This window comes from Heptranchias perlo, chromosome 4, assembly GCF_035084215.1.
Source record: "Heptranchias perlo isolate sHepPer1 chromosome 4, sHepPer1.hap1, whole genome shotgun sequence".
Classification (NCBI taxonomy): Eukaryota; Metazoa; Chordata; class Chondrichthyes; order Hexanchiformes; family Hexanchidae; genus Heptranchias; species Heptranchias perlo.
This window is the reverse complement of record NC_090328.1, coordinates 84,054,768-84,078,266: the sequence shown is the minus strand read 5'-3', so window position 1 is coordinate 84,078,266 and position 23,499 is coordinate 84,054,768. Positions and strand designations below refer to the sequence as shown.

General features: G+C 42.0%; 1 protein-coding gene across 1 annotated transcript in view; it reads left to right on the top strand.

The window, feature by feature from the left end:
• The window catches only part of LOC137321076 (A disintegrin and metalloproteinase with thrombospondin motifs 19-like), a 464,190-nt gene that overhangs the window by 412,809 nt on the left and 27,882 nt on the right, over window positions 1-23,499 (top strand). The window contains exons 19-21 of the mRNA XM_067983256.1: window positions 2,017-2,152; window positions 6,029-6,233; window positions 13,014-13,166. Of these exons, the coding sequence (XP_067839357.1) occupies window positions 2,017-2,152; window positions 6,029-6,233; window positions 13,014-13,166 (494 nt within the window). The remainder of the gene's footprint in view (window positions 1-2,016; window positions 2,153-6,028; window positions 6,234-13,013; window positions 13,167-23,499) is intronic.

Here is a 23,499-nt window from a genome sequence, read left to right as displayed (position 1 = left end):
TGGTCCACCTCCAGTTCTACTCCTCTCCCTTACATATTGCGCTCTTCTACAAGGCAAGAAAGAACAGACCTGTGCGCGACTGAAGGTGACATGATGTACGGCTGACAATGAAACAGATGCATCAGAGGGTGACTATCAGACAGATTCATCATATTGCTTCAGGATTGGGGTGAATGCAGTGGTGGGTTCACAAATGGGGAGGTGAGGAAGTGCATAAAAAGTGAAGGTAAATTGATGATGAGATTTAAGTGGGTGAGAAGAGTGATATAATGGAGCAGGCATGCCAACACACTGAGAGAGGGGGGGCTTCTTTTCACAAGACGTGGGTGAATCACCAAAAGTACTCACTTTTCTTGACCTCGTTAGGTCATTAAACAGCATTCTGCATTGTACCTATGACCTGGGCACTGTGATCCTGCTGCTCAGCTCCTCTGCCACCTCCAGACACGCCTCCTTAGTGGCAGAAGCAGGTCGCTTCCTCCTGTCAGCCGGGTAGAGGACTTCCCTCCTGCTTCTCACACCAGCCAGTTGCAACTCAAGGGATGCGCCACTGAAACAGGATGCTGCTTTGATTCTATGATGCTGCGTTCTCGATGCTTCTCCTTTCTCCTTCAAAATCCATTTTTGCAATAACCCTTTAAATACTCCAGTTCACAGCGCATCATGTGCTCAGTACGCCTGTTGCACAACTAAGAGACCTGAAACCTGGAAGTAAAATTAAGGACCTTCAATTCAGTCACGATCACTCAAACCGACATGCAAGAATTTTTTCTGGGTTTTCCATCCAACTAATCACCCACCCGTTGGATTTCCCGCCGCCATGCTGAAATCATGCCCCAGATCACTGCAGTAGGTGTTTGTGTTGCTTCTGTAAATATTTTGCATAATTAATTGTACTGATATTGTACCTGAACCAAGTGCCAGGCAATGACCATCTCCAACAAGAGAGAGTCTAACCACCTCCCCTTGACATTAAACAGCATTACCATTGCCGAATACCCCACCATCATCATCCTGGGGGTGACCATTGACCAGAAACTTAACTGGACCGGCCACATAAATACTGTGGGTACAAGAGCATGTCAGAGGCTGGGTATTCTGCAGTGAGTGACTCATCTCCTGACTCCCCAAAGCCTTTCCACCATCTACAAGGCACAAGTCAGGAGTGTGATGGATTACTCTCCGCTTGCCTGGATGAGTGCAGCTCCAACAACACTCAAGAAGCTCGACACCATCCAGGACAAAGCAGACTGCTTGATTGGTACCCCATCCACCACTCACTGTGGCTGCAGTGTGTACCATCCACAGGATGCACTGCAGCAACTCACCAAGACTTCTTCGACAGCACCTCCCAAACCCTCGACCTCTACCACCTAGAAGGACAAGATTAGCAGGCACATGGGAACAACATCACCTGCACATTCCCCTCCAAGTCACACACCATCCCGACTTGGAAATATATCGCCGTTCCTTCATCGTTGCTGGGTCAAAATCCTGGAACTCCCTACCTAACAGCACTGTGGGAGAACCTTCACCACAGGGACTGCAGCGGTTCAAGAAGGCGGCTCACCACCACCTTCTCAAGGGCAATTATGGATGGGCGATAAATGCTGGCCTTACCGGCGACGCCCACATCCCATGAATGAATAAAAATAATTCACAATAAAAATGAGCTCATTGTGGAACAGATTTGACATTTACCTCCAAGTGGTGGTTTTGCATTGGTTCTGCTTAATGCTACCTACTATCTAACTGTAGCTGGCATAATACTCAAGTATTTACTTGCCTTTAGTTAAATCTTACTTGACCTTTTCTAATAATAATTTATTTTCTTCTGAATGAAAAGGAGATGATTTCCCCATCTTGTCAATCAAAATTAAATATAGTGGGAGGCAGGATAAATCATCTCCATGCCTGTGTGCCTCTTTTATCATGAAAGTGAAGAGTCATAACTTTATGAACATTCAACATTTTAAATAAAGAAAACTGTTTCAACTTTTGATTTTATCTATTCAGGAGAAAGAAAAACACTTGTGACTTGTACGAAAATAATGAGCAAAACTACAACTATTGTGGACAATAGAAAATGCAAACAGCTGAGTAAACCTGAACCACTCGTCCGCAAGTGCAATCAGCAGCCATGTCAGACCAGGTAAGGAATGATCCCCACGTTGATCTACTTCAACTGACAACATATGGGGTACTGCATGTTCTAGTAAAACAAGGTGTGGAGATGCCGGTGATGGACTGGGGTGGACAAATGTAAGGAATCTTACAACACCAGGTTATAGTCCAACAGTTTTATTTGAAAATCACAAGCTTTCGGAGCTTTCCTCCTTCGTCAGGTGTGTGTTTAAATTTTGTTAAAGAGGTACAGCCTCATTAAATAACTGCTTTTCATTTGTTTCCAAATACATAATTATGTCAAATGTTTCAAAGCCTTGAAGTGCTTTGTCACTTCACTTCTATGTGACATGATTCATCATATACAGCTCTTCTGGCTCTTTGTCTCCCCTGACCAAAAAAAATTGATAAATACTTTTGCGGAAGACAGTGCCCCTTTAATTAGTTAGAGGATACTAAATATCTGGGAGTGATTACATATCATTGACCTAATCAATGATATAATCAACAATGTCATAAAACACAACTGTAAAACTTGAGTAGCTGATAGCTGTCAGCCCAAGCCTGAGCTTAGAATGCAGCTTTGAAGTCACTCTCTTTCATTGTTTTTGTTCAGTTTTTGATTGGCTCTTGTGCCTGAGCAGTTGTCAGCACTATGTGTGCTTCACGTCTTTGATGTGTAGTAGTCTTCACATAACAGTTATGGTGTCAAGACTGCAAGTTTCGCAAGTAGTAATCTACAGTTAATTATGACTAGTTTTTTATGCCCAGTATATTAAGGCATCCTGCATATTTCCTACTCCATTTATTTCTCTGGAGGTGGTGTTTTAGACCAGCCTGGAAGTGCCCAAATTGAGAAAGGAAGCATTAACTTCATATTGCTGCATACTCAAACAGTACTAGCTTTTGAAGTTTCTCCAGGATGTTTGCACCCTAGCCACAAAATATATATCACTGGAGTGGCTCAGAATGCAAGCAAGAGATCTAAAGTAGCAGGTTCATGGCAGACAAAGTACATTGATGAAACTAAGGTATCTTTGAACAGTTTAGATATAACTTATTCCTTTTTTTGAAATAATAAAGATTGGGGACGGCTTTACACAGAAGTTTCTCAGTCCTCCCCTCTCTAACCACAGACACCACTGCTCGTTCATTATTTCTCTCATACCTATATGCTTCAGTTTGGATTGTGAGTAAGTGCCACAAAATTCCCTCATAGTTCCTGATGTCAATGATCAGAGGATGTCAAAGGATATGCTTCTACAAGCTGTGTGAGAATGTTGTTAATTTTAATTCCTGGCGATCCGTTTTACACCTGAAAAATGCTGGCTCCACAAAAAAAAATTCCAGGCCACAGCTAGCCCGGGCTTATCTCCCTTGGCTTCACCTCCACCTGCCCCCAGGACCTACCTGAGGGCCAGCTCAGCGTTGGAGCCAGCCGGAATTTGTCAGGCCCTGACCAGCAAGCTGCATTGGGACACCCATTTGGTGCCCGCAGCTCGCCGCTTCCATTCAAATGAAGCCCGATGCCGAATTTGGTTCTGGTTTCAGGCCAGCAAGAACCAATATGGGGAGCAATCACTCCACCCACTTGCTGCCCATTTTGGCCCCAAGTCATATTTCTCCCTCTTGCTTAGTAGCCCAATTATGAACTGGTAAAGTTACATGGTTAGTGTACTAGAGTACCAGTCATTGTTTAGAGTTAAATCTATAATTCTTCTGAACCAAGCTCCTTTATTTGACATGTACCTTGATTTTACTGAAGATGTCAATTCCTTAGAAAACTAGAGCAGAATTGAATTTTAAATATATTTACAATACAGTCCATCCAATATCCAGTACAAGCAAATATCTCGGGCCTGACATTCCAATATTTTTTTGATGTGAAAGTGGTGTCCTCCTGTCATAGGGGATCAGAACTTGGAGCGCAAGTCAGGTACACCAGAGTTACACCAGTTCTAAAGTACACGGTAAATTCTGGTAGAATTGGCTGCTGCCGGAAGATGCGCCCACCCTAAAGTGATGCATGTATGAAAATGACAGGACAATGAGGATCAAAGATGCTGTCCCAGAAATTCTGCTATTTACACCAAAATTGCCTTTGAATTAAGTTAAGCTTGTAAAAAAAAAGAGCTGGATACCTGGATAACTCGTCAACCCAGCAAATGGTTGAGCTCACAGGCTTTGAATGTCCACAAACTTTGGCTAGGAAATTCCTCAGAGCTGCACCTGTTCCACTGATGTTACTTCACCAGGAGAGGAAATGAGAATAAGGCCATAATCAGAGGAGAAGAAGACCAACTAGGATGTACCCTTCTACCAGTGTCTACATATGACAGCATAGAATCAAAGAATCATAGAAAGGTTACAGCACGGAAGAAGGCCATTCGGCCCATCGAGTCCGTTCCGGCTCTATGCATGAGCAATCCAGTTAGTCCCACACCCCCGTCCTATCCCCATAGCCTTGCACATTTTTTCGTTTCAAGTACTTATCCAGTTCCCTTTTGTTGTTGAGGCACTGCTTCAGTGGCCCGGAATTTCCTTAATCCCATTTACAGCAAAATTTACGCCGGTTTCTACACCGATCGTGCTGATGAAAGCATACGGCCAAATTTCCTTCAGCGCTCATTTGCCTGTGCCGGATCATAAAAACCAGCGTAAAACAAGTGCAAATGTAGAACCACCAATAGGAGTGATAGCGAGTGGACTCCTGTCTTCTGCCATCACACTCAAAGCCTCTTGCTCCTCTTCCATTATTATGGGTATGCCTATTGGGAAGGCTATTTCAGGGCCGAAGAATTTTGGGCCCACTGAGACTGACAGCACTTCAGTTAAGTATAGTGTAGGTATCAGCGAGAAAAATTCAAAAAAAAAATTGCAAAGAAAATCGCTATCAAACTACAGAAATCTCAGTAACTCTGATATCAGGTGACTTTGGGCCGTGCTGCTTCTAAATTTTTGGGTGTAAATCTATGCCGGCACATTACTGACGTAAGTGCAGGACACCCTCGTGAGCTGGTCTTTATTCGTGGGGGCAGGGCTATGTAAACAAGCGGCAGAAGATTTCAGCGGACGTATCTCGACAGCGGTACCAACGATTGAGGAAATTTTCCCCACCGATGTTTCAGCATAAAACTGGTGTACATCAGTTATGTAGCAATTTTTTCACAAAAGCGGTGCTATGTCACTCTTACATCATAATTACAGCAAAAAATTCCAGGAAATTCCAGCCAATATTATATCTCGGAAGAGGTCTGCTTAACGAGGCAACGGTTCAGTAAGAAGCTATAGAATGAACTCTGCCACCTGTTGCAAACTGAACTCCAAACATCCTCTTGAGTAAAAAAACAAGAAGACTAACTTCAGAGTACAGGACTTCATATCTCAAAGTGGTTTTACTGTACACATATATATTTACAGTGTGCTTCATGTTACCACCATGCCTACTCCTGTGATCATCTTCAACCTCTAAGTGCTGCTAAGAGCCAGGGACGGTAATGGTGCTTGGTACTGCTGTGGTATCATGAGCCTCTTAGGGCCAAGATAGGCCTCATCTCAAGGTTTCCGAGTCGCAGAAGGACTCTCCAGCAGGCACTACAGGTGTGTGGGCAGCCTGGACCCATAACCTCACACCTGTATGAGCAGACAGCTGAGAGGAGTGGCTGAAAACGTTAGATGAGCTTTCACCAGGAGGGAGGACAGCATCATAAAAGCGGATTCTAGTCATGCCACATGCCAAGTCCTGGTTCCACTGCAGACATGGGGATATCAGTTGGATCCTGCCGATCCTGAGATTTCATTGCAATTTCAAGCCCCTTGTCTTCATTTATTTACTTTTTCTAGGTTACTTTGTTATTGATAATAGGCAATTCTGAATTATAGTACAAAATGCTTTTTTCAATAGGTGGATGATGACAGAATGGACGCCATGTTCACGGACTTGTGGAAAAGGAAATCAAGGCAGACAAGTGGCTTGTACCCAGCAGCTCCGAAATGGAACACTGATTAGAGCTCGAGAAAGAGACTGTCCAGGGTCAAAACCTGCATCACTACAACGTTGTGAAGGTCAGGACTGTCTGACAGTGTGGGAGGCTGGAATATGGTCGGAGGTATAAAATTTTCTCAGCTTCCTTCTGTATTACACTCTTGTTTTTTTAACTACTAATTAATCTCCTGTGGCATTGCTCATGCACAGAATTTTATTAAAATTATACCTCTTCCTGTAACCGTGGGGCAAATTTTAACCCACCCTACCCGGCGGGAACGGGACATGCCATCGCGGCCGCCTCGCTCAGTAAATACTGTCAGGGAAGAAGCAGAGGCCCTACCTTTCTACCCACGAGACCCTGCAGAACACCGCCCCCCGCATCTTACCTGCTTGTCAGTGGCTGCCTCTGGGCTGCCCAATCTTTACCTGCTGGCAGCTAGCCAACCGCTTCTTTACGCGTGTTCCAGGCGAGCAGCTGGCTAGCGGGATGTAAATGAGGCCCGGTAGTTAAAGTAGCCCAAGCCGCAAATTGATGCTATTTGGCGGGGGCGGGGGGTGGGGGGGGTGTTGATGCTAGACTCCCATCCTCCCAGCCTGCCTGAAACCCACTGTCAGCAGTAAATGGTCAGCAGTGTGTGTGCCAAGTCTATTTACTAAAAGTCTGGACACACTCCCATTTCTGGTTTCCATGATCCACAAAAGGGTGTCATTCACACTACCCAAAAAATACATGCTGGCTTGATTAATATATTATAATTGTATGGAAGCCAATGATGAAAGCTAAAGGCATGAAACTCTGGAACCAGTGGTCATTTTGACAGTTTGCACTAACTTTATTAATATCTATAAATGTTGACAATACCATGCAATTTATCACACTCTTCAACATGTACTGCAGAACCAATGGTTAATAATATAGCCATATATATAAATATAAGATGTAACTTCTGGTAGAGTCTGTGCACCATGTTGATACTGCCATGCAGTAACGATGGCTAGCACACAATGAGCTGAAGATATGGGATATAGAGATGAAGCACTTACCATCAAAACTTCCACTGGATTTTATGTGTGTGTTTGTCTGTGTGTCTTTTTTATAGAATAAGGCAAGCTCACACATTTTTTGAATGAAGAGAAAAAATAAATGGCAGAGACATCCCTGTCCACCATTCTCTAAAGCTCCAAAATTAATAGAAACTAGGAACCTTCTCCTTGAGGAGCTTGTAGGCTTAGAATTAGGAATGTTATTGGATTAGCTTTGGATTCATCCTTTGGGCTCACCCATGATCATCCACATTCAGTAATACCTAATATCCAAAGCAAGAACTCTGAACCAGAAAAAGAGTTCAAAATTCAGATGCTTGAAGGAAAAAGTGTGACAGGTTCACACTTCGGTTAAGGGCAACTCACTTGTTTACAATGGAAGCACAACAGCTTTGTTTGTTTTACATGAAAGCATAACATAAGATTACGAAACTGCTACAACAATATGCAGTGGATCTCTTCAAAGTGTGTTTGTGTGGAAGGGGAGAAGGAGGAGTCTGCAGCCCAGGGTATCTTCCTGTTCAGACACATCTGGATAATAATCTAAGGTCTACCTATTGAGCTACAGTTTTATGTCATCCAAGAGAAGCCCCAGCTAGAGCCAGTGCAAGATGTGTCCAGGTGTTCAGTCCCAAACAACCCAGGGCATAGTCTCCTTACTACAAAATTGCTGTGTTACTGTGAACCTGGAATCCTCATCATTTTGATTTCCAGGTGTGCTAGCTCAGCCAAAAACCACACATAACAGATTTAAGCTCCAAGACGTTTAGTTGACCCAGTTGTTTTACAAGGACAATCTGTTCTAACAATGGCACAGCAATTACAAAGAACTTGTATTTATATAAATGCCTTTATGACCTCAGGACGTCCCAAAACGCCTTACAGCCAATGAAGTACTTTTGAAGTGTAGTCACTGTTGTAATGTAGGACATAATAGTAAGCAAGATGAGATTTACTCCTGCCTCTAATGCAAGGACATTAACTGGTACCGGTGCAGCAACAACCTCATGAAAATTATGACAGAACCCCATAAAGTCCTGGCCTGGGTCACTTAAGCCCAGGGGCGACATGTTCTGTTGCACATTTCTGTACACTCCATGCCCATATACGTGCTTTATGTCTCAAAACTGGTGGAGTTTCTGCCATTCAACATTCTTTTGTAAAACAACAGTCTTCAACACAGATCATTTGGTATTAGTAATTGCTCAAATAAAAACAGTGCATCCAAGTTAATTGTTGTTCCAGATGTTCCAGTTGGTATTTCAAAAGGTTTAATGGTATGTTAGGTACAATATGAAGTGCATGAAGCCTGTAATTAGGTACTACATGTTCTGACCCTTTTAAACTTTGAGTTACACATATACATAAAATTATTCTGCTAATTCAATGGAAAAACAATCTCTTGAGGCTGATGGGGAAGGCTGTTACATATCTGACTGAAGTTCAACAGCTCTAGAGATAAAGCACCACGTGTGGGATTTTCTCTTAGACAGTATGAAAGGCTGTTTCGTATTTGTAATGTTTATTGTGCAAAAAATGTCTTTAACTCATATGAAATTTAAGCAACCTGTCAACTTTTGGGATATTTTGACTATTTTTCCACAAAAAGAAATTGGAAAAGAGTTACATTTAAATGTTCGGTTTTTAAAGCAAAGTGTGTTTTTTTTAAAAAAGCACTAAGACAAAAGGTGGTTTAAATACTAACGGCATTGAAGTTTTTTCCTCAAAGACTGTAAGCAATAGGCATTTGTTTAGTCTGTCTCGGAAATTGATAAATAAGCCCAACCAATTTGTGTTGAGAAATCCTTAGTCCTGGGTACTTGGCAGAGGTTGTCTGACATAGGCCTTCCCCTCAGATTATGACCATAGCTGGATAAAAACTGAGATAGAAACACTCACTGATAGGTATTTAAACAGATATTTAAAGCTGTGAGGGCAAGCTTGGGTCAGGCTGAGAAGGTTCAAATGCAGGTGGGTAGTTAGAAGTTATTGGAGTAGAAATTGGTATGCGTTTCGCTTGTTTTTTGGGCGTAAAATGGCCACAAAGTTTACCAATTTCTGGGCATGAGGTCCTGCACACGACCTGCGCTGGCGACAGGGCCACCTCCATGTCCCTCATGGCTGTCTGAAATCAGCATTGGCCCAATTTAAATATGCAGTGAAGGGTCCTGCGTCTGTTTCAGGACCTTTCTGCAAAATTCGTGAAAAACTAGGCGGAGCATGCACAAGCTAGTTTTTCCTGTTCTAAAGCAACCTATGATGTGGAGATGCCGGTGATGGACTGGGGTTAACAATTGTAAACAATTTTACAACACCAAGTTATAGTCCAACAATTTTATTTTTAATCCCACAAGCTTTCGGGGGCTTTCCCCTTCCTCAGGCAGTGTGGAAAACCTAACCAGCCTTAAAGGCTGCCGAAGCAATGGTAGGGAAAGTTTTTTTTTTACTTTTTATTGCTTCTCCCAGCACCACAGCACTACACGGGCTGCTGTCGGCCTGTGCTCAGTCCCCCTTGCCGACAAAGCAGCAGGCCCGAATTCAATCTCCAACTTCAGATGATCTGTGGAGGCACAACAGGTGCCAGCAGCTCGCCTATATTATTAAAATGAGGCCCCAGACCCAATTTCAAGTGAGCTTTGGGCCTCCGGCTACTGGCGTGTGCTTGCAGCAGGTCACTTATTTTGGGCCCGAAAACGGGCTGAACCCAATTTCTACCTAATTTTGTTTCAGTTACTCAAGACGATTTACTGATATGGGGAAGCATATTGCATTAATTTATTTCCTATCATTACACAAAGACAGATTGTACTCATTGGACCAGGTAAATTTGATATTGCTCAGTGCATTCACTTGCTGTGAAATAAAGCAGCTCAAAGATTCATGTCCGGATAAGTAAAATTTACATAAGGATAAATAAATTTTATCTAAGGATAAGTAAATTTTCTTCAGAATTTGGTTTCATATTTGCCTTTAAAGATCCAAAATTGGTATATTTGTAAAACACAATCCAAACCTGATGCTTGAAGCCATTTTTTATTGTGTTTCACTGATTAGGTAGCTATACACACTGCTATCACAGGTGCCTACTATTCTCCTCACTACCATCCTCATTGGACCATCAAGAATTGTGTAGAAGCACCAGTACCACAACACTGCATAGAATCATAGAATCATAGAAGTTTACAACATGGAAACAGGCCCTTCGGCCCAACATGTCCATGTCGCCCAGTTTATACCACTAAGCTAGTCCCAATTGCCTGCACTTGGCCCATATCCCTCTATACCCATCTTACCCATGTAACTGTCCAAATGCTTTTTAAAAGACAAAATTGTATCCGCCTCTACTACTGCCTCTGGCAGCTCGTTCCAGACACTCACCACCCTTTGAGTGAAAAAATTGCCCCTCTGGACCCTTTTGTATCTCTCCCCTCTCACCTTAAATCTATGCCCCCTCGTTATAGACTCCCCTACCTTTGGGAAAAGATTTTGACTATCGACCTTATCTATGCCCCTCATTATTTTATAGACTTCTATAAGATCACCCCTTAACCTCCTACTCTCCAGGGAAAAAAGTCCCAGTCTGTCTAACCTCTCCCTATAAGTCAAACCATCAAGTCCAGGTAGCATCCTAGTAAATCTTTTCTGCACTCTTTCTAGTTTAATAATATCCTTTCTATAATAGGGTGACCAGAACTGTACACAGTATTCCAAGTGTGGCCTTACTAATGTCTTGTACAACTTCAACAAGACATCCCAACTCCTGTATTCAATGTTCTGACCAATGAAACCAAGCATGCCGAATGCCTTCTTCACCACCCTATCCACCTGTGCGTCCACTTTCAAGGAGCTATGAACCTGTACTCCTAGATCTCTTTGTTCTATAACTCTCCCCAACGCCCTACCATTAACGGAGTAGGTCCTGGTCCGATTCGACCTACCAAAATGCAGCACCTCACATTTATCTAAATTAAACTCCATCTGCCATTCATCGGCCCACTGGCCCAATTTATCAAGATCCCGTTGCAATCCTAGATAACCTTCTTCACTGTCCACAATGCCACCAATCTTGGTGTCATCTGCAAACTTACTAACCATGCCTCCTAAATTCTCATCCAAATCATTAATATAATGCATTTCCTCTTCCTCTTCCTCCTTCTAACCCATCCCTCAGCCTGCTGAATTGCTCCGAATCGGACTAGAGTCTGCCATGAGTACAGTGCTTGTCATTAGGGTATCAGCTGGCAACAATGAATACCCACAGACAGCAATCGCTCACCACCAACAAGCATGGATGAGAAAATTATGGAATGGTACACAAATTGGTGATACTCATGTGCTATTGAACTAGTAGTGAATGCTCACTACCATTTTGTTAAAAGGATTGGGCCACCCCAAATCCAAAATAATCTAAATTGGGCATAATTGGACAAAACACAATCACCAAAATTCAGTACACATCAGGTTTCCATTTTTAATTAAGATCCTACTACTGTTGCCCATTAAAAATTTCTTAATGTAAAAAATGGAATTGATATCTAAAAGGCCAGTAATAATCAGCTACTACCCAGGCATTAAGAAAAGCAGAGCCACATTGTAAGAAACAAAATCAATAGCAATTAAATTTAACAGTTACACATCTTTCAAGTCCATATGGGAGGGTGATATTCTTGAAGTGTGATTCTCCATAAATGTCATTTTGCAGATCAACAAAGATTAGTGAGTAACCCCAATATGGTATTATGATAATACATGGCTCCATTTGAATGACTCATGTGTATTCAGCAAACCTTGTCTGTACTTCCATTGGTATTCAGTACATTTTTCAGATTGCTTGCTCTATCTAATGTGTATTGTTATTTTCCAAACTCTCCCCAATATATGATTTCTGCAAAATTGCACTTTATGTACATGCTAATAGTACAAAATCCAGCTTTTACAGATTTGGAAAGAATTTGTTTGAAAAATAAAATACTGAATATATTTAAGAAGGAGCTAGATAGATTTCTAGACACAAAAGGCATCAAGGGGTATGGGGAGAGAGCGGGACTATGGTATTGAGGTAGAGGATCAGCCATGATCATATTGAATAGCGGAGCAGGCTCGAAGGGCCGAATGGCCTACTCCTGCACCTATTTTCTATGTTTCTATGTAAAACTTTAAAGCTTCTTCATAAGTAGATGCCAATATGTGTCAATTTCTATCAGTTGTTTACATTCTCCTTCCTCAGTTTGGATGACTCTACTCAGACAGGAGTTAGCTTGATCGACAAACTTTAATGTGGAAACTTCCTAGAAAACTGACCCTTCTCCCAGTAGACCGCAACAGCATACGAGATAAAATGATGGTACTGTATTGTCAATAGACCTCAATTCCAACATCAGTTAGCATCTACAGGAAAGGAACAGGAAAAAAACAGTGCTTGGCATTGTACAATTTTATGTTGACCAAAGCACAGAAATCTGCAGTTTCTGAGGATGCAATAAATTGGCATGTCAAATTTTATGGGGAAAGATAAATTGGGACAAGATACCTATTGCTAGAACCAACTGAGGTTTCGTCTAGAGTAGTTAAGCTGTATGATTTAGTGTCAACTCAGTTTAGGAATGCAGACAACGTAATTCACCTGTGGATGTAAATGAACACAGATTTCAACAGAAACAGCTGTCACGAAATCTTGACATTTGCTTGATGATTTATCACTTTCTTCTGATCGCTGTGTCGTGTGTTTTCAGAGTTTTAGTTTCCTTTAGAGATTTTTAGGAACAGATGAGTTGAGCGCTGTGTCGACATCTGTAGCAGTGTTGGATAGGGTGTGATGTTATTGTAAATTATATCCTTATGTTGGTGTGCGTTACAGTGCTCAGTGAAATGTGGCAAGGGGGCTCGGCATCGAACTATAAAGTGCACCAATCCACGCAAGAAATGCGATTTATCAACACGCCCAAAGGAGGCAGAAGACTGCGAGGATTATTCCAAATGCTACGTCTGGAGAACAGGAGACTGGTCTAAGGTGGTACATATTCAGTAAATCTGCCTTTTTTGTTTAGTTTTCCTGTCAGATTGTTGACTTTATTCACTGCTTTTTATCTGCAGCTGCATGAGATGGCACAAAGTATGTGAGTGTTTTAACACAATAATTTGTCTGGTATAGATCAGTAGGTCAGAGACTGCTATTGGCTATGCTTCCACTTTGAGATAAACCAGAATTAATGCAGATTTTGTGGAGAATGTATGGTCTTTTGAAGAGGTAAAATAACTGAACATTAAACTAACACTAGTCAATTTTTCTCCAGCTGATCAGCCTCTCTCCGCAGAATACATACAGAATTAATGAGCGCAAGATAGCATTGTTAATTATTTTAGATAAAAAACACAAATGAGGGACTTCCAATGGTTCATCATGTTAATACAATCAGTAACCACAGACTAGGAAGGTCCAAGGTTTGATCTGCAGTCTGCACTGAGTTAGCTAATCTCAACCAGGGAGGCAATGGGGAGCTATAATTGGCCTTGTCTTGGGTTAAGGAGAGTAAAGTTAGGGAGGGATGATTATCTAGGAACCCCTGCTGGCAGTACACCATTGAGACATTGGGTGAGAACCAGATCGGGCTCAGGTATGATGCCTCCACAGTTGAATAACCTACCAATTCTCACTGTCGAGGCTCATGCATGAAGAATGGTCACTTGGCCAAGGTACCGAGGGCAGTCAATTTCCATGGAACCATAACACAGCAACAAGTCAGCACCTTCAGGAAGGAAGGGGATCAAGTTAACAGAAAAAATCGTGACTGCTCGAAATCCAAAATGCTCAAGTCAGTCAATATCTGAAATAGAAAAGAGGTTAGCCTCTCAAGTGGGCACTTCATCAGAAGTGTTCTGATGGAGAGTTGCACTCTAGATGTTAAACTATCTTTTCCTTTCAGATGTTGCTTTTCATTTTCTGTTTTTATTTCAATTACAGTATTATTTCTTTGTGTCTCCTCTCCCCCACAAATTTTTCCAACTTTTTTTAGCTTCCACTCAAACCTTGTGCCAATGCCCAGCCTTGAGGGCAGGAAGGTGGTGTACTCCCAGGCACTCCCTATGCCACTCTTAAATAAGGTAAGTGTAGTGGGAGTTCTTTCAGTATAAAGTACAATCAAGCCAGCTAGCCAGTGTCAAAAATGGAAACAATTCCTACTTGGTAGGCAGTCTTGTTTTTTAACTTTTCTTTTTCTTCCCAGACTGACCCACCACATCAGGTCTCCAAACACAGCTGGGAGCCACTCAGTTGGCATCAGTAATGATACCCATTGGCAAGTGGCTCCATTAAAAATCCCACAGATTAGCACCTGTGTCTGTCCTGGATGCCAACTGGGAGATGTCCAAGCTGGTAAAATTCAATGCTTCTTAAGTAGAAAATTTGACTGCTATTTTTTAACATTACCTAGCTTGGGGCATATTTCATATTGAAAGTGCCCTATCCTAGAGTGGCTTGCATGTCTCTCTCCAATTATCCTCTCCATATCTCTGGGGAAGTGCCAGGCATTTCCTCCATGCTCCTTCCTGATGGAACAACGTATGGAGAATTATGGCCATGAACTTACATTCTATCAATACCCTGCCTCAGTGAATCAGAACTTTCTATCACCATGGTGCCTATATATAGCCTCTATTCTTCAGTTAGCTGCATAAATAAATTTTAATCAAACTACACATAATTGTTTTACTTTATATTAATAATTCACCCTTCAATCAGCTGGACTGCAAGCAAAACCTGAAGACAGCAAAAGAATTTTGCACGGGGTAAAGCAAAAAAAAATTAGCTGATATAAAAGGAGTTAAAAAATGTTATTCAAAGAGCCAACACAGGCACAATGGGCCACATGGCCTCCTTCTGTGCTGTATGATTCTATGGTCATTTTCTTCGCTCCACCATTGGCATCTGTGCCTTCAGCAGCCTAGAGCCTAAGCTCTGGAATTTCTCCCTAAACCTCTCCGCCTCTCTATCTCTCTCTCCTTTAAGGCGCTCCTTAAAACCTACCTCTTTGACCAAACTTTTGGTCACCTGTCCTAATATCTCCTTATGTGGCTCAGTGTCAAATCCTGTTTGATAATCGCTCCTGTGAAGTACCTTGGGATGTTTTACTACGTTAAAGGTACTATATAAATGCAAGTTGTTGTTGTTGTTAAATTCCCTTAAATTGGACAAGGGCCATTTAACTATTCAACCTTCCTTTTAGACAACTTCACTATCAAAGACCAAGATGTCTGCTGGTGAAATGATTGTATTAGTATTCTGACCTTGTAAGTGACCTCCAGTAAGTCAGGTGCTGGAAGTTTCTAGCCATGTGAAAGCTCTTGCAGCATACATTTATATTTCCAAATCTCGAGCAGCCTCAGAAGAATTTTTTTTTAAAGTGTGCTTTGGCAGGTAAATCAAATGGCTGAGCTGTCTTCAGGAACAGCTTAACCACATGTTTAGACAATTACAGCCCTCATACTTAAAAGCTGTTTAACTGTAAATGTTAGCTGGCATTGATGTTTTCAGCATTTTAAATGCAAGTATATCTCTAGGGTGTAACAAATATAGATTTGCTCACACATTACATAAGAACTACTTTTGTGCCATTTGCAGTTTGTAAAGTAGCAAATGATTGTTTAGTTAGTTCTACATTTTTGTTCAACTACATAACCTCAGAAGTTATTTTTTTGTAGTTTGAATGCAGTCATGCAAAGTTTACATGTTAAGTGGAAATGAACATTAAGCTAGGTTGCTATTTAGTAATTGCAGAAAATATACATAAATGTATAATAAAGCAAATAATTTTCAACAAAAATATAAATATAGCCTGCTGCCATTCAATATCTAGGCTCACCCAGGAAGAATGGGCCTTTGGGCATGATATCAGAAAGTACCCTCTGCCCATGGAACCATAACCAACAAAAGTCAATGGAGCAGATTTTCCTCAGCTATGTACCCAGGAATACTAAATTCCTGGCCACAAAGAAGAGGAAAAGGGAGTGGAGGCCTGTGATGCCGGGTCTTCATCCTCCATCCCTTTTTTTTATTTTCCCAGCATGAGAATCCCCCTTTTATGATACTTTTCTCCTCTCCCTCACCTTGCAGTATTGGCCTCCCTAAACGTTACTCTGAAACCAGTCACCAGTAGGTTAACAGGACAAGTCGAATGCAGCTCTCCCGCTGGATTTTCTTCTCTTCCTAAAGAGAAGTTCCTGGCCTCATAGAAGCCCCTCTTATGTTGGGACAGCTGAGACTAGCAATTCAGCATGTAGAACATCACATGATAGGTACAGATGAGTTAGGCCATTCAGCCCATTTTAAATCCAGAATAAAATGGGGACCAAACCATTTATTTCTAATCTCTTAGAAAGCCAAACTGCTCTCATTCAGACTTTCTTATCTACTAAGAATACATTTTACTTTTGAGTTGTTTTAGACATTGGATGAGAAGCTGAGATATTTCTTGCTAGCACTGCACAAGGCAAACTTGTTAGCAGCAAATGTTAATTTTTTTCAATGTGTTAATGGTTTCTAAAGTGCACAACGTAATAGTTTACTGTGTTTAAAAATGATTCTTTAATAATAAGCATTTTTGTCAAGTCTGAAGCTGTTTTATACTGTCCAAGTGCTACCAGCTCCCGACACACAATTTTCGCACAGGCAGCAACACCAAAGATAAACCTAACAGATGTGCAAATGTTCAGTAGCAATGAAGACTCAGGTTTTCCCGATTGACACCAATCTTCGGAACTCAGTTCACCGTCTACTAAACTCTCTGTCCTGACATGATGCAGTGTCATGATAGCGGTAGACACCCCTCTGAGCACGCACCTTCATCATGGTGCCCTAGATTATCCCTGTTTCTTCATTTACATTCTCTATTATCTGCCACAATTTCATGTGGGGTAGGCGGGTTGGGAGCCCAGCAGAAGTCAGGGCTTCGGATCTGAGGATCGGAGCTGCCAGTCCTCAGATAAACAGCCAAGATTAAAATGAAAAAACATGGGATTGTCAATTTTCCAACAATTTCCATAATTTTCCTGTAGCAGGGATGCCTCCATTGTGACAGTTAATCGAGTTTTCACACTACTGCCATTAGTAAGCCTGCATTTTAAAGGATAACACCTAATTTATGAGCGTTGCATGCTGAGATAAGAGGTTTTGACTTTCGACAACTCCCTCAGCATAGAAACATTCAGGTTCATCACCCCTGAGACCTTTGCACCGTTCACCACACACCTTCATTGCCAAGTTGGACACCAAGACAGCTGTACATCTTGTGCCACCTGCTGAGCAATCTGTATATCCAGTTACTGGAACAAATGAGCTACAACCCCACACAATACCCCTGAGGAATTAACCTGTTACCTGGAACTTGTGAGCCAAAAAATTATCCAGTGCTTTACAGCATTATTTATAAAGTTTTAAAAATTCGCTTTAGACTGAAGACAGAAATTAATTGAGTGTTCTTCATTGCACAGGGTTATTTTAATGCCTGTTTGGTAAATGAATTGAGGTTAGTGTCAGAAACACTAAACAGGCAAATATGAAGATTCAAAGCAGCTAGCAGACATGTCTGGATCTAGAAAATACCTAATGCAATAATCATATGAATCAGAGCCCTAAATTCATGAAGCATTTATCAATCATATTCAAGTAATTACAAGTTTTTCATTTTACCACAATTCCCCATTTCAATCCCAATTGTTATGATTATCTGTACAGTGATTTGTAATTATTTACAGAGTTGTCACTAAATTATCATTCTTAATGCTATTAATCTTAAAGTAGAATAAAATAAAGTTATTTTCAATCATTGACAATCTGGGTGTTTTACACTGCCACAGAATACAAAAAAAACATTTGACTTCTTTTACAGAATTAAGAATGTTGGTCAAATACAGCATGAGCAACTGTGTCACTCTGCGGTTACCCATAGAAACTTAACTGGACCAGCCACATAAATACTGTGGCTACAAGAGCAGGTCAGAGGCTGGGTATTCTGCGGCGAGTGACTCACCTCCTGACTCCCCAAAGCCTTTCCACCATCTACAGGGCACAAGTCAGGAGTGTGATGGAATTCTCTCCACTTACCTGGATGAGTGCAGCTCCAACAACACTCAAGAAGCTGGACACCATCCAGGATAAAGCAGCCTGCTTGATTGGCACTCCATCCACCACCCTAAACATTCACTCCCTTCAGCACCGGCGCACCGTGGCTGCAGTGTGTACCATCTACAGGATGCACTGCAGCAACTTGCCAAGGCTTCTTCGACAGCACCTCCCAAACCTGCGACCTCTACCACCTAGAAGGACAAGGGCAGCAGGCACATGGGAACAACACCACCTGCACATCCCCCTCCAAGTCACACACCATCCCAACTTGGAAATATATCGCCATTCCTTCATCGTTGCTGGGTCAAAATCCTGGAACTCCCTACCTAACACCACTGTGGGAGAACCTTCACCACACGGACTGCAGCAGTTCAAGAAGGTGGCTCACCACCACCTTCTCAAGGACAATTAGGGATGGGCAATAAATGCTGGCCATGCCAGCGACGCCCACATTCCATGAACAAATAAAAAAAATTTAAAGTGCACCGAATAATTAGTCATTTGGGAACAAGAAAATGTTACTTCTCCAAATAACTGGGTGTCAGCTTGGCTCAGAAGGTAGCACTCGTCTCTGTGTCAGAAGATTGTGGGTTGAACATAAGATCATAAGAAACAGGAGCAGGAGTAGGCCATATGGCCCCTTGAGCCTGCACCACCATTCAATCAGATCATGGCTGATCTTCTATCTCAACTCCACTTTCCCGCCCTATCCTCATATCCCTTGATTCCCTTAGAGTCCAAATATCCATCAATCTCAGTCTTGAATATACTCGACGACTCAGCATCTACAGCCCTCTACGGTAGAGAATTCCAAAGATTCACAACCCTCTGATTGAAGAAATTCCTCCTCATCTCAGCCTTAAATGGCTGACCCCTTATCCTGAGACTCTGCCCCCTAGTTGTAGACTCTCTAGCCAGGGGAAACAACCTCTCAGCTACCCTGTCAAGCCTCCTCAGAATCTTATATGTTTCAATGAGATCACCTCTCATTCTTCTAAACTCCAGAGACTATAGGCTCATTCTACTCAATCTCTGCTCATATGACAACGCTCTCATCCCAGGAATCAATCTAGTGAACCTTCGTTGCACCCCCTCTAAGGCAAGTATATTCTTCCTTAAGTAAGGAGACCAAAACTGTACACAGTACTCCAGGTGTGGTCTCACCAGACCCCTTTATAATTGCAGCAAGACCGCCTTACTCTTATACTCCAAACCCCTTGCAATAAAGGCTGACATTTCATTTGCCTTCCTCATTGCTTGCTGTACCTGCATGTTAACTTTCTGTGATTCATGTACGAGGATACCCAAATCCCTCTGACTACCAACATTTCTTTGTCTCTCACCTTTTAAAAAATATTCTGCTTTTGTATTCTTCCTACCAAAGTGGATAATTTCACATTTCCCCACATTATACTCCATCTGCTACCTTCTTGACCACTCACTTAACCTGCCTATATCCCTTTGTAGTCTCCTTGTGTCCACCTCACAGCTTACTTTCCCACCTAGCTTTATATCATCAACAAACTTGGATACATTATACAAGGTCCCCTCATCTAAGTCATTGATGTAGATTGCAAACAGCTGAGGCCGAAGCACTGATCCTTACGACACCGCACTAGTTACAACCTGCCACACTGAAAATGACCCGTTTATTCCTACTCTCTGTTTTCTCTCCATTAACCAATCTTCAATCCATGCTAATATGTTACCCCCAATCCCATGAGCCCTAATCTTGTGTAACAACCTCTTGCGTGGCACCTTATCAAATGTCCTTTTGAAAATCCAAATATACTACATCCACTGGTTCCCCCTTATCTACCCTGCTAGTTACACCCTCAAAAAATTTGAATAGATTTGTCAAACACGATTTCCCTTTCATAGCCTGCATTTGAACTTGAGTATATAAGCTAGGCAGACAGTACAGGACATCCCCCAGATGAGATGTTAAACCAAGACTCTGTGTGCCTGTTTAGGTGAATGTTAAACATCCCATGGCACTAAGAACAGGGAGCACCCCCTGGTGTTCTGGCCAACACTACTAAATGATTAACTCGTCATTCATTTCATTGCTAGTTGTGTGACATCACTGGTGCAGAATGGCTGCCATGTTTGTCTAGATGAGTCACTTTCCAAAGTAATGTATTTTGTGTGAAGCACTTTGTATGCACACAACAAGTTTCTGTATAAATACAAGTATATCTATAATATATTTAAAATCTGCCATCTGCAGGCACTCTCTGTCAACTTTATTATATGTCTTGCGATAGAATTGTGGTGGAGTTTCCCCAATCGCCGCCGTGACTTTGGCGGAGGATCGGGGAAAACCTCCAAGAAATGGCAGGAACAGCCATTTACACCATTTCTCTGAGGTTTCCACATAGTTACAGTGGACGATCAGGGAGCCTTTGCGGAAATTACTGGCGCTTATGTCCACATTTATAATGGAAATTGCCTTGTAAATCGATCAAGCGGCAATTATACCCTCCCTCAGTGGATGCACTGCTGCGCCACTACTGGCAGGAGGGTGTAATTACAGCTTAACAAGTTTACTTTGGCAGTTTCCAATATAAATGTGGACATCGGAATTCATAATGAAAATACAGAAATTGGAAAAGAATGTATGACTTTAAAATGGAGACTGAACTACGTCTGTGTGCCCTGGTCCAATTATCCTTTACCCTCTAACCCTGCTGCACCTGAAGACTACACTTGATCTTGACTTCCATGTGCAGCACCAAGGGAGATCGACTAGCATATTATAAATATTGTTTCTTCAGCATCAGCAGCATACCATAGTTCCCTATCAAAAATGTATGAACTGCTGCCTTCCTCTCCCTAACTATCTGTTTGTTTGAAACACTGCTTAGGACTGGAGAATCATGTAATGCTCACAAGAGAATATCTTTCAGTTTTTGGATGTTGCAGAGATGTATTACAAGCTTTTTGCAACTAAACCAGTTTATTCTGGACAGTACATTATCTCATTCTTTGGGGAAGATATTGGCGCCTCATTATACTTTGGCCGAACAGCCCTTTGGATTGCACATTTTCCATTCTTGCATGCTTTGTAACCCAAAGGATGTTATGATGACAATTCTTAGTTGTCAGGAAGCCCTTCGCAGTCACTGGGGCCAGCTGGAGCAATGCTTTTAGCTCAGTACCCTCTCTTCCACAGCTGTTGCCTTAAGGATAATGTGTTATGTCCAGAAACTTAATTTTGCCAAAAGAATTACATGTAGCATTTTTGTCTGATAGAAGCTTATGCCATCAGAATCATACCATTCCTTTTTAAGACAAGCCCTTGGACTGCTGTATTCACTCGAAATCCTTGGGGGTAATTTTGACTTTGTGCGATAGTGCAAAACAGGTGATAGTGAATTGGCAGCCAGTTTTACATCTCTCCCGATTTTTATTTCCATTGACTTCAAAGTCAAACTTACGCCCTTTGACTTTGTGCTTTGAGAACAAATTGCTTTAAGAGACCACTGCTGAATAGGTATGTGTGTGTGGGCATTAAATGAGAATAGGATCAGGCTGAGCTGCAATCCCACTTCCCCATCCCCCAATCCCCCACGGTTGAATAGTCTGCCGACACTCATTGTCTAGGGTCATAGATGAAGAAAAGGCCACTTGGGTGAGTTACTAGAGGGTTGTCAGCACGCACTGGAATTGTACCCTAGCAAAAGTCAGTGGCTCCAGGAGAGAAGAGAGGTTCAGAAGAATGAGAGGCGATCTTATTGAAACATATAAGATTGTGAAGGGTCTTGATCGGGTGGATGCAGTAAGGATGTTCCCAAAGATGGGTGAAACTAGAACTAGGGGGCATAATCTTAGAATAAGGGGCTGCTCTTTCAAAACTGAGATGAGGAGAAACTTCTTCACTCAGAGGGTGGTAGGTCTGTGGAATTTGCTGCCCCAGGAAGCTGTGGAAGCTACATCATTAGATAAATTTAAAACAGAAAAAGACAGTTTCCTAGAAGTAAAGGGAATTAGGGGTTATGGGGAGCGGGCAGGAAATTGGACATGAAGCTGAGTTCGGATCGGTCAATGCCCTGTGGGTGGCGGAGAGGGCCCAGGGGCTATGTGGCCGGGTCCTGCTCCGACTTCTTGTGTTCTTTAGATTTGTGGTTGGGATCAGATCAGCCATGATCTTATTGAATGGCGGAGCAGGCTCGAGGGGCCGATTGGCCTACTCCTGCTCCAATTTCTTATGTTCTTATGTTCTTATGTAAAAGTTATCACAAAAAAAGGCCTGGGCTGAATCATCTAATAGGTGGCAGTAAAGGCTCTTTGAAATTCTGCACAATAATTACAGAGGCATAAGGATGCTACTTTCTGCATTTTGATTTGGTGATTTACATCAACCCGTAACTTGGGCTACCAAATAAAACACTTTTTCAGTAATTGGTTTAAACCGAGGCTCTTGACCCCTGTAAGTAACTTTACATTAATACTGCCAGCTTACCATTCTGAAACTGACAACTTTACAAAAAATGTTTTGGAAAGTTAACGTTTACTGATAGAAAATCAATTTGATCTTAACAGAGCTGCTAAAGAGGCACCACAAAGCCCCAAATCCCAGAGCCCATAGTAAAAGAATGAAGTGAGTCAGCAGATCGAATGAACATGATCCCTTGCGATAAAATAATCAAGAAGGCAAATGGAATGCTGGCCTTTATATCTAGAGGACTGGAGTACAAGGGGGCAGAAGTTATGCTGCAGCTATACAAAACCCGGGTTAGACCGCACCTGGAGTACTGTGAGCAGTTCTGGGCACCGCACCTTCGGAAGGACATATTGGCCTTGGAGGGAGTGCAGCGTAGGTTTACTAGAATGATACCCGGACTTCAAGGGTTAAGTTACAAGGAGAGATTACACAAATTGGGGTTGTATTCTCTAGAGTTTCGAAGGTTAAGGGGTGATCTGATCGAAGTTTATAAGATATTAAGGGGAACAGATAGGGTGGATAGAGAGAAACTATTTCCGCTGGTTGGGGATTTTAGGAGTAGGGGGCACAGTCTAAAAATTAGAGCCAGACCTTTCAGGAGCGAGATTAGAAAACATTTCTACACACAAAGGGTTGTAGAAGTTTGGAACTCTCTTCCGCAAATGGCAATTGATACTAGCTCAATTGCTAAATTTAAATGTGAGATAGATAGCTTTTTGGCAACCAAAGGTATTAAGGGATATGGGCCAAAGGCAGGTATATGGAGTTAAATCACAG